Below are 11,903 nucleotides of genomic sequence, written 5' to 3'. Positions count from 1 at the left end.
TTTTACGACATGATCTCACTGCTGTGACCATGGACAGAATCTTATCGAGGCGAGCGGATTCTCAGTTGCTGGAAAGTCGATGCAATCCCCCCTTCACCTCTTTTCCAAAGGCCATCTAAAATAACCACCACTCAGACACTCACCAGGCCAGCGGCAGGCCTTGTCCTGAGATCAAAGACCCCATGGGCAGAATCCTGCCATGCCAAGAGGTGTCAGCCAATTAGAGGTCAGCAGCTCAGCAGTGCCACAGGGGTGGAGGTGGCTGCTGCCGGTACAGCATCCGCTCAAGGTCTGGGATTGAGGAGGGACCTGGGCATGGGTGAGTTTTTTAAATAATTGTTTAGAGCTTTAAGGCCAAAGAAGAGTGCCAATGAGCCCAATTCTCACCTGTAGAATTAGCCTTTTTTTTTACAAATTAAGGACAAAAAGAATTAAAATGTTCCCAAACACCAATTCTATTTGACTAGCATTACCATGCTTTATTATTATCCAGCACCACAGCATAGATTTCATAACAAATATCTATGCTTAACATAGTGGGACAGTTCAAACAAACACAGCAATAAAGCATGCAAAAGTACAATCATCACTGTGATAACTTGGCAAAAACAAAACATTAACATTTCCCAGTTAATTTTTCTATACACTGCAACAGAGGTACTGCAGAGCAAATGAGCAGAAATGAAACAGATACCACTAGTATGCTACTCAGTGAATATGACTACAGACTTCACTTGTAGCTTATCAAATGTATCTTAATTAATTTACTACTAGCTGCTTATGGCTACTGGAGCAGCAGAATAACCTAAGTTCTGAGAGGCACTGTTGGGTATTGCTGCCTGATCACTTTTTCTTAAAATATGTTTAATATTTCACAAGAAATTCTTATTTTTGGGAGCACAGACTTATTTTTATGCTTAATCACACAAGTATTAATACAATTGCATTCACAACCATTCTGTCATAATGCATAGACAGCATTTTTTATCTGTGATGTGACAATGCTTGGGTGGATTTAGATCCCGGCATTTCAGTGGTTAAATTAAAGTCTGCAACAATCATTCAATTTACATTAATATTGAAATGAAAACCCAATGTCAAACCTCTGCATGCAATTTAAAATTAGCATCTTTTCAATATAAGTTTTAAGTTGCCTGATTGGATAATTTGATTTCTCCCAAACACCCCATTCCTCCACCTCTCCCCTCTTAAATAACTAGCAGTGTGGTGCTTCCAAGACCCTGGGTAATGCTGCCAGTGTAATTGTATTATTAAATGATTGACAGTAAAGGTTGCATTCCATTATGTGGTAACAGAGTAGAATGGTCCATTGGCTGGTTGACTCAATGGCTTATTTTCAATCCAAGACACAGGGCAAGCTCAGACTTCTGAATTTTCCCATCCTTGTTTACATCACAGTGGCGCAAGAGAATTTCACGGAACTTGTCAAGGTCAACTCCAGTAATACTCGACTGAACAAAACAAGAGAAATGAAGTTACTGAAACAGGAATGATGCATTGTAACTTAAGAACAAAAGCACAATACAACAAAGGTGCCAACTATCATGTTTATAATGCCCCATGTATACTTGTAGCTACATATCTCCATCCCTTTCGCACATGATATACATTTCCAACGCATTGTGCTGAGGTAGTCCCCATCCAAAACAGGCAGGAGCTTTCTAAAATTATCATAATAATACAGAAAATGCATATTTGATGACCATTTTATGCCAATCATTAGCAATGGGTGCAAATTTCACCCTTACAGAATGCTGTTTAACAAAGCATTGGTCTAGAGTAAGTGTTAATGGCAGAATAAAGGACAGCTTTGTTTGAAAGCAAAAACATGAAAATAAGATACAGACTCACACTTGACAAACAGAAACACAAATCAAAATGAGGACCGAGTTCGTGGTCTGAAGTTGTTGAACTCAATGTTGTGCCCAGAAGGCTGCAAAGTGTCAATTCTGGACCAATGCTTTGTTTATCACCATCAATACCACTCCTTTTGTTCCATGACATCTTTGTCACTTAACCTCCCTTGCCGTCTAACCTATCCCTGACCTTCTCTTTTGTTCCACCTGGCACCCTCCCCATTTTCCAACAGCATAACATCCATCATATTCCTACCTCTCTTCAGCTCCAAAACGAATCACATTAGACTTGAAACGTTGGCCAAACTTTTCCAGCTGTTCCTGCCAGCAGGATCTTCGAGTCCCATCGATGGCGAGCTCCCACCACGGGATCGTCGGTGATGGAGGGTGCGAACAACTGGAAAACTCGTTGACAGCGGCAGAACTGGAAGATCCCACTGCTGGCTGCCTCTGCCGCCGCTAAGTGTGCCATGGAGTGGCGTGGAAAATCCCACCCATTAAGACTGTTTCCCTCTCCACAGATGTTAATAGACCTGCTGAGTATTTCTAACACTTTGTTTTTATTTTAGATGGCCAGCATCTGCAGTATTTTGCTTTTATTTTATGGTATTTACACATCTGCCTTGGCAGACAATTAGCGCATGCAGTCTCGGAGGAAGGTTAAGACAGCAAACCTGCCAGCTCAAGACTTCACACAAGATGTAACAGGTTCTCATTATTTACCAAAATCTAACTGACTGCAACCAAAATGGCATTAACCACATTTACGTTGCACCAAGGTTTAATCCACATTAACTGGGAGGCAGATCTTGAATATTACTGAAAAGAGGGGACACGTTGCTGCCACTTTTGCTCCTCCTACTTGCTGATCAGGCTGCCCATTTGGTTTATAGTGGGCAGGAGTCCGACCCACAGCAGGATCTTCACGTTGCCAGCCTTGCCAGGCTCTTCTCATTTTCCTCTTCATAAATATTGTGGATCTAACAGACAGTTCTGACAGTGAAGGAACTTAGCACAGCTATTAGTTGACACAAGTCGTAAGATTTGGGTAGCATAGTGGCACAGTGGTTAGCGCTGCTGCCTCACAGCGCCAGGGACCTGGGTTCGATTCCCGGTTTGGGTCACTGTCTGTGTCGAGTCTGCATGTTCTCCCCGTGTCTGTGCGGGTTTCCTCCGGGTGCTCCGGTTTCCTCCCAGAGTCCAAAGATGTGCGGGTTAGGTGGATTGCCCAAGCTAAATTGACTCTTAGTGTCAGGGGGACTAGCTAGGGTAAATGCTTGGGGTTATTGGGATAGGGCCTGGGTGGGATTGTGGTCGCTGCAGACTCATTGGGCTGAATGGCCTCCTTCTGCACTGTAGGATTCTATGATCCATCTACAATCTATGATAAAATAATTTTCCAGTTTGGAATTAGTTCCAATTTATTCCAATGTAATTTTTAAACCAAATGGAAAGCCTTGGCAGTGTTCTGAGCTGGCAACAGCTGCCTATTCTCAAAGTTATAAAAAGTTATTGATATATGTTGCCCATTCTCTGCTGATGGGTCAGATACCACAGAACGTTAGTACTGAGACATTTTAGAGGGCATTAGGCTTCAATTGGAAATCTGCACTTTCCAGCAGTGGGCAAATTTCATTAAACAACAGTTATGATGACATGGAACAAAAAAACGTTATCCAATATTAACTGAAGTTTCATGAGCTAGAATGTAAAGTTGCTCACATGCAAATAAAATCAGAGACCAAGCAAGTCTCAATGTGTCGTGACAGAACAGCCTAAAACAATAATATTTTAGAACTCCAAAGGGCCAAATGTTCAGCGTTTTGCAGTAAATTAGTTAAAAAACCTGACAAAGTAAGCTTGGCATAGAACATATCACTTACAAATAACATATCAATACAATTTATAATGATGATACCAGGTATTGTGAGACCTTTCCCACACAGACTGTAACAGTTCAAGAAGACCCTTCATCAACTTCAGCTAAAGGTGGGTAATAAATGCTGGCCTTGCCAGTGAATAACTTCTCAAGAACAATCAAAAAGTAGTTTCTTAAATATTGGCTTTTGACATCTCTTTTGAATAATCTTAGCCAAGTAACCTTTAAGAATGTGTCTTTGTTGCTTTATCTGAATCACCTCAGCAGCAAATCTTGCTTTCCTATTTATGTTGGTGCTATTAATATTGATACTTATTGATAGAGGTAATATCAATTCAATTGAAATTCCGATTGCTGAGAGTTGCTATATAATTTAAACATTATTTTTAAATTGAAGTATTAATTCACTTTTGTGTAAACTCACCTTCACCAACTCCATCATATCCTTGACAAATCCATCTACTTCAGGACCTTCCAGAGCTCCCGTTTTACTCTGCAATATAACAGTTGGCAATCAACACAAGGTCGGGTGATAATTTATTATTCCTTGTATCACAAGTTCAAATGAAGGCAGTCTAGCAATTCATTTGATCACGTTTCCAGAATACCAATTCTATTGTCTACCGCCTTTACAGAATACAGCTTCAACAGACCCCACTGCAATCTGCTCCAGCTGCTTGTAAATAGAACCCAGTGCAATTTGCTCCAGCTGTTTGTAAATAGACCCCAGCACCATCCGCTCCAGCTGTTTATAAACAGACCCCAGCACCATTTGCTCCAGTCGTTTACAAACAGATCCCAGCACCATCTGCTCCAGCTGGATCCCAGCACCATCTGCTCCAGCTGTTTATAAACAGAGTCCATTGCAATCTGCTCCAGTTGTTTATAAACAGACCCCAGCACCATCTGCTCCAGTTGTTTATAAACAGACCCCAGCACCATCTGCTCCAGTTGTTTATAAACAGACCCCAGCACCATCTGCTCCAGCTGTTTATAAACAGACCCCAGCACCATCTGCTCCAGTTGTTTATAAACAGACCCCAGCACCATCTGCTCCAGCTGTTTGTAAACAGACCCCAGCACCATCTGCTCCAGCTGGTTATCATGATATAGCCTGAACAACAGTGACTTTGCTTATTCATGGCTCTAGCTGTCAATCCCGCTGTACAACTTGCAATCAAAAACCACATGCTATTAGTATGATAATGCATCCATATGCAATATCCTGCACATGTGGGACTTCAGAACCTACTCTTAACAATGGTGTCAGTTTTAACAAACAATTGCACTCAGTGCCATGGTCATTCAGTTTGATGACAAAACCTCAATCGCATCTGCGTAACTTTTTGTTCATCACCAGACACATTTTAGTCCTGTTTCCCTTCCTCGCTAATCCACTGGGCTGAATTTTAACCTAACAGACACAATCATAGCGAGGGTTGGGTGGGGTATGATGATTTATGGTGGTGGCAGGAATCAGATCATGAGGGAGATGGGCTTTGTTGTGCCTGTTTAACTTGGCATTAGTATCCCAGGCTTCCCAGCCAATCGTCAAGTGCAGGGATGATGATGACCCATGTCTGTCAATGGGAAGTGTTCTAAGGGCAAGAGTCAGAGTAGCCGCATTCCCAAGTCATCCTTGAGGTTTTGGCATGTACAAGAATGGAAGCATGATGTGGGAAGGCTGATGGATTTTCCTTTGAGAAGCATTGGGTGTGATGCTGTGTTTCCTCTTCTGAATACAAAAATACAAGGTTGAAAAACTAAGAACAAGCAAAAATTCATTTTGGCACACCTGGCACCGGGTTAATAATTTTGGTTCAGAGTGTCACCGTATCAGTCCTCCATAGGGCCAGGGATCCTATTTAAGAGATTTCTGGAAGAAACAATACAGCATTGCTCTATGAGCTCATCAATTCCCTTTTCATTTTCTCAACAATCTCTCCAACCCAATTCAGAAATTCTGTCTTGTTTTTATGTTGCAGGATGATCAACATCATTGATAACAGAACATGACCATACAACTGCAAGGCATCTGCAGCCTTGTTACAAGCTTCTTGTACGTGTGCTATCTGACCTTCAACCCCCAGGTCAGGTGACCCCATGTGATGCGGAGTATAGCATATTATATCTACAATTGGAATCCACTACCACAATCATCCTAATATCATGACAGTTTCAGAGCGAGAGAGAGAGAGATGGGGATTTGTTTATCTAAAAATAGAACTAGTTTAAGGCTGTACGTACAGTCATAGCTTTAATCTGATTATTCAGCACAGAATTTGCTGGAATTATACATGTTTGCTCGTCCCCTAACTTAAGAACGTTTTTCACTGTAAATTTCTGCAAGTGTACTCTGGTGATGATGTGACAAGGACAACATGGCATTTGGAATCTGTTTGAATGACTGGAACAACCTCTTTAGGATTTAAGGATTGAGAAAGAAACAGAAACTAACAAGGAAGAGGGTAAATTAGGGGCAATTAAGCCTCCACTGGCCTGGAATCCACAACCAGATTTTACGTCATCAGTCAGATAATTACCTAAGGTCGTGGCTTCTGCTCCCATTCCGGAGGATGTCCCGCAGCCCAAGAGCTGTCAGCCAATCAGATGGCCAACAGCTCTCCAGTCTCAGGCGTGTCACCAGGAGCAGTAGCCACTCCTGGGACTGAAATCAGTCCCCGATGAGGAATATTGATGTCTATCCGATAAGCAGGGTGGGGTGATTTCGCCAGGGGTAGCCAGGCAAGCGCCAGCTAGGGGGTGAGGGCACAGGATTCTAGAACGGGGGGCCCATCACCAACCTGAGCCTGCAGCCAGGCTGCCAATGTTTACCTGGTGACCTTAACTGACATTTAAGAAGCTCAATTGGCTCAATGGCAGGCAGGTTGCCCGACACCTACACACCACTGGTGGAATCCTAGTAGAGACAGGTAGGAAACAGACATGGGTTCAAATGGCCTCTTTCTGCACTGTAGGGATTCTATGGTTCGAAATTGAATTATTGCAAGGGGGATGGTGTATAAAAATAGGGGGAGTTATGGGAAGACAGATAGGAAAGACGAATTAAGGCCAATATCAGATCGGCCATAGTCTTATTGAATGGTGGAGTAGGCGAATAGTATATTCCTGCTCCTTTTTCTTGTGATCTTATGATCTAAGTGAGGCAACCAATTGCACACAGCAAAATCCCAACAGTAGCAGGATCATGATGAGACAGTCTGTTTTAAGTGCTGGTTAAAATGAGTTCATTTGTGTGACTGCGTACCAAAATACACTGGTCTTTCTACACTGTTAGAAATCTGCATGCATGTGCGCACATACACACAACACAAATACATCAGAGTAAAATATTCAAGTAAAAAGATAAAACCCACCACATCATAATGGGAGAAAATCTTCTCAAAGTCTTTCTGTCTGTCCTTCAGGCTACACGCCTATAGTCAAGAGGGGAAAACATAATGTCAAAAATCAGTGGTTTTCTTTGGAAATTTGCTTGATGTGTCAATGTTCTGATGCATCAAAATAAAATTGATGATTTTGAAAATTAAACACATAATAGTTGCAAAATTACACTAATTGTGTTTCATTTAGAACAATTCTGAATGTGTGTTTTTTTAAAATGAGATTTAGGGAAAACCATTTTCCCAAAAGCAGGCAAGCCATCACAAAAGCAAAGTACCATGATGCTGGAAATTCAAAATAAAAACAGAACAATGCTGGAAATACTCGAAACAGAGCGAATCGTTCAGGTTGATGACCTGTCATCGGAACCTTTCCTGATCCTGGCATCCAAGGTGACTGGTCTGAAATGCTACCTTTATTTCTCTTCATAATGCTGCCCTGACCTGTGTGAGGGCAAGCCGAATGGCGTATTGGATCAACTATAAGGTAAAGTGGCCATAGTCCCAGATGGCCTCCCCATTGAGGGTGAGAGCTGACTGGTGGTGATTTTAACCTGAGGATCACCACACCTCAGGCGAGGGGCTAGGTTGAGAAGACAGGGCCTTCATAAACAACCTCAGCCGGCATGGGAATTGAACCCATGCTGTTGGATCGCTCTGGATCACGAACCAGCCATCCAGCCAACTGAGCTAAACTGACTCCCCAGTTGAAACAACTGGCACTGTACTAGATTTCAAGGAACAACTTATTTGGGAAGGTCCAGGAATAAAAATGCGGAGATGGACAGGAATTAATTGTAATCAAAATGTGCAAATTTGGAAGTGTAAGTTAACAAGAAGTCTCTACTGTGTTTTGTGAATCCAGTGTGGGATGGTAGCACTGGAAAAAAGGGTGCATCATACCCGATGTCAACTTGGAGCTCTCCCAGGTCCAATGTAAATGGCTAAAAGTTACCCTAGTTGCTGAGGGCTAGCTCTATAGCTGAAGATTTGTGTGGGGCTTTTTCAGTTCTGCCAGCATTACATTACATTGGAGTGTGCAGTTTACACTCAGGCTACAGGATTTCTACTGAAAAAGCTGCGGCATTGGAGTGGAAACAGCTCAGAGGGAATTCCCAGCCTCTGTAGCCAATTCAAGAGTGGGAATTGCTTGGGAAAAGATTTCCAGAATGCTTTCTGCATCAGATGACTGTATAGGCCGTGAAGGAGAAATAGGCTACACAGCGGATTTCAGGTTTGCAACAAATTAAAAGCAAGATATGACAGATTCTGCAATCTGAAATAAAAAACAGAATGTGCTGGAAATACTCAGCAGGTCTGGCAACACCTGTGGAGTGAGAAACTGAGTTAACGTTTCAAGTCGAATATGAATTCTTCAGAGCTGGAGGAGGGTAGAAATGAGATGCATTTTATGCTATCGGAAGGGGAAGAAGTAGGCAATGGCAATGTAGGATAGAGTAGAGGGTGAGAGAGATGAAATGACGAATAGGAGAAAAGGCAACGGGAGTGGTAATGGTTATAGTAAAGAGACAAAGAATGCTTAGTCCCACCAATGTATTTAGCAATTTGGATTCTAGATCAGCACACTGGAGTTTGGATCCGCCATCGCAACTGGTTCACGCTCCCTCCTGGAAGTGACCCAGCTGGAGTATCTGCGAGAGAGGGACTATCCATGTGCAGCGAGAGTGCCTGACATCATAAGGGCTACGCATTTTAAAACAGTTGTACAGGATTCATAAGAGGCAAACGAGAAAACTTTCAAACTGACAATTCAACTAATAATCTGAAAAAATTCCATTACTGGGGCTATTACATACTGATGACAGAATGGGTTTAGTGAATGTCATTTCCAGAGTCTCACAAATTTCTCTTTGGACCATATTCTACAATTTAACCTCTTTGTGTTTGAGAGGAGCTATAATTCTTGCCTATGATGTGAAAACAAGTAGTTCTGCTACCTCAACCCCACGGTAGGTGGATGAATCAACTCCCGACCTGTCAGAGGATCCACCCTGATACTCACCTCTGCATAATTAATGAATCTCCAATTGCAGAATCGGGCGTGTGTTTCTGCTCCAGCAGGATGGGAGCCACTGAAACGGTCCGTAATGCACTTAGCCTCATAAACGAAAAACTCCATCCTATGATTGTGAGTTGGGGCTATTTCTTGGTCCCAACCCTACTCTGCCTATCAGATGCCTGTCTGCGAGGTCTTCACAGAGGCAGCCCATTCAGAGGCTGCATCTGGGTCCTGCATCCTATTAAGGAAGGGTCCTGTAGGATCACTTGACCAGCAGCCTGGGAAGGAAAGCAGCCTCACCATCAGAGGTGTTTTCCACAAGGCTGCCTCCATCTTGTGGCGCCCTCTCAAGAGGTTCAAATTGAATTAAGCCAGCAGCTGTGAGACCACCCGTGCAGTGGGGAAACCCCTCCACAGGATGCCTGGCAGCAACATCTGGCCAGTTGCTGGCCACAACGCCATTAGGGTGATTCATACAGGCTGGTTCACTGGGCCCCTCTCAGACCAGCCACCGGCAAACTGTCCAGGCACCTTCCACGTTTGGCCTGCAGTGAAGCTTGTGCCATCTCCAATCAGCCCTCCAATGGGTAGCTAATGATACAGATTGGCCATCCACTGGTACCAGGCAGGTAACCCCTGCCCATGCTGGTCCACCTCAGGGTAGGTCACCCTGAGGCAGGAACACACAAGGGAGTTGACCCCAACACATCCTTCACCAAAATTCTTTTCAGTCCCACCTTGAAGTTGCAGGACCAGGAAGATTCTGCCCAATGTAACTTTCAAAGGATTAACTCCATATACTATTACTGAACCATTGTAGCAGCACTCACACACCGAAAGTACTCAGGTACATTATTCTGTCCTTTTAGTCAGACCACACTTTCTTATTTGACACCCGTTTTAGTTGAACTTACATCCATTTTGAACTGTAAAAGGAAATTTTCTTCTAGTGACAGAATCCTTCCAAAGAAAGAAAAGAAATCGATGGTTAATCCAAATTGTAAAATAACTATGAAGAACATGCAGCAAGAACTCTCTTGTTTAAAGACCCATTGTATTCCAACACGGAGACTGGGGAAAACACCATAGAATTGGTGGGAAACAGCTGGAATGGACCTGTGTATCATTCATTGTATTATGATCACTCAATCTTGTAAGATAGCTATATTTTAAACAGTCTCCTTTGATTCAAAGCAAAACAGAGCAGTTTGGAAAGGGGGTTGGGACCTCCAATGGGATCTGCCAGGATCTGGGCAGCACGGTAGCACAGTGGTTAGCACTGCTGCTTCACAGCTCCAGGGTCCCGGGTTCGATTCCCGGCTCGGGTCACTGTCTGTGTGGAGTTTGCACATTCTCCTCGTGTCTGCGTGGGTTTCCTCCAGGTGCTCCGGTTTCCTCCCACAGTCCAAAGATGTGTGGGTTAGGTTGATTGGCCAGGTTAAAAATTGCCCCTTAGAGTCCTGGGATGTGTAGGTTAGAGGGATTAGCGGGTAAATATGTGGGGGTAGGGCTTGGGTGGGATTGTGGTCGGTGCAGACTCGATGGGCCGAATGGCCTCCTTCTGCACTGTAGGGTTTCTATGATTTCTATGAGACAAACCTATTTAACTTCATATTAAATCTGCCTGGAGGCAAATCAATGTGACCAGCTAATTATGGAGATTGAATATGTTCCAAGTTGAGTTTCTAAGTCTGGTCCAAATTTTAACAGTTTGACACAAAAGGGGAGGTAGCTGGTCATGCTGCTGCCCAGACTCAGTCAGTCAGAGAAATTTGGGGGGGGTACAAAAGACCAAAACCAGGGGGTGTAATACCTGGCAAAAGAAAAGGACTGCTTTTGGGTTCACCACTAAGTGGAGAGCTGGTGAGGGTGGAACCCCTGTTAGAGAAAACAAGGACTGTTGAGAGTTAAAAAGCAAGGGATCATCAAGAGGGTTCCTTGCTGCAGCAGACCGAGTGAAGGGGACTCTGTACAAAAGGATTTGCTCTGATGGGGCAGGGAAAGGGATCCAGTTAAAGCCAGGACGAGCCTTGGAATGACATTTCTGTGGAAAGTGTAGTGTAAAATATACACATGGCATGGGCTTTTGTCGTTATGTTAAGTTAATGAGGAACACCTTTTGTGTAGTTTAGTGTAGGCACAGTAAAAGTTTTTAAATATGAAATCTTGTCATGCAATTCTATTTGTGCCAGTCTCCAGAAATTTCATATTGCTTTTTAAAAGTTATCACCTCTGTGGGGATTGCAACAATTTCAACAGCTAATCTTGTCCAGTCTATGGCCAAATTTGCTGTACGTCCATGCAAAATACTTAGCAAATAAGCAAAATCAATTTGCCAATATTAAGGACTGGAATGGCCACTGCTCCATTGCCCGAAAGCAGGCAGTGGAATGGCAAAGAATAAAAGGAAATGCGTGAAGGGTCAGTTTTCATGGAATTGCGGAGACTCTGCGGATGCTTCAAAATGATGGGTGGGACCAGGATGTGGAGGTTCTGGTCCAACATGTTTGACAGATCCCATTTTTGACAGCAGGGGAAAATGAGTGGGGTGTGACTCACACATGAGGGAAAGCCGAACTCAGCAAGTCCATTTAAACTAGTGCTGAGTTCAAACAGAACCTCATTTTTATTGTAGCAAAGGTCTTAACTCACTCTGTGGGAAGTGAAGTAGACGTAAATGATCACGAAAAGCTCATAAGATCTGCAGAACTTTCATGATATGA

At 43.2% G+C, this 11,903-nt stretch overlaps 1 protein-coding gene across 1 annotated transcript in view; it reads right to left on the bottom strand.

Moving 5' to 3' along the window:
• Nucleotides 1-453: 453 nt before the first annotated feature.
• scgn (secretagogin, EF-hand calcium binding protein) overlaps nucleotides 454-11,903 on the bottom strand; it is a 47,490-nt gene continuing 36,040 nt past the window's right edge. Inside the window, exons 8-11 of the mRNA XM_078228750.1 lie at nucleotides 10,095-10,140; nucleotides 7,134-7,193; nucleotides 4,181-4,249; nucleotides 454-1,472 (exon numbers count right to left, since the gene is read on the bottom strand). Of these exons, the coding sequence (XP_078084876.1) occupies nucleotides 1,344-1,472; nucleotides 4,181-4,249; nucleotides 7,134-7,193; nucleotides 10,095-10,140 (304 nt within the window). The 3' untranslated portion in view covers nucleotides 454-1,343. The remainder of the gene's footprint in view (nucleotides 1,473-4,180; nucleotides 4,250-7,133; nucleotides 7,194-10,094; nucleotides 10,141-11,903) is intronic.

The sequence above is a fragment of the Mustelus asterias genome, chromosome 2 (assembly GCF_964213995.1).
Source record: "Mustelus asterias chromosome 2, sMusAst1.hap1.1, whole genome shotgun sequence".
NCBI classification, from domain to species: domain Eukaryota; kingdom Metazoa; phylum Chordata; class Chondrichthyes; order Carcharhiniformes; family Triakidae; genus Mustelus; species Mustelus asterias.
Note: the sequence above shows the minus strand (reverse complement) of the source record. Positions and strands in the feature narration are given on the sequence as shown.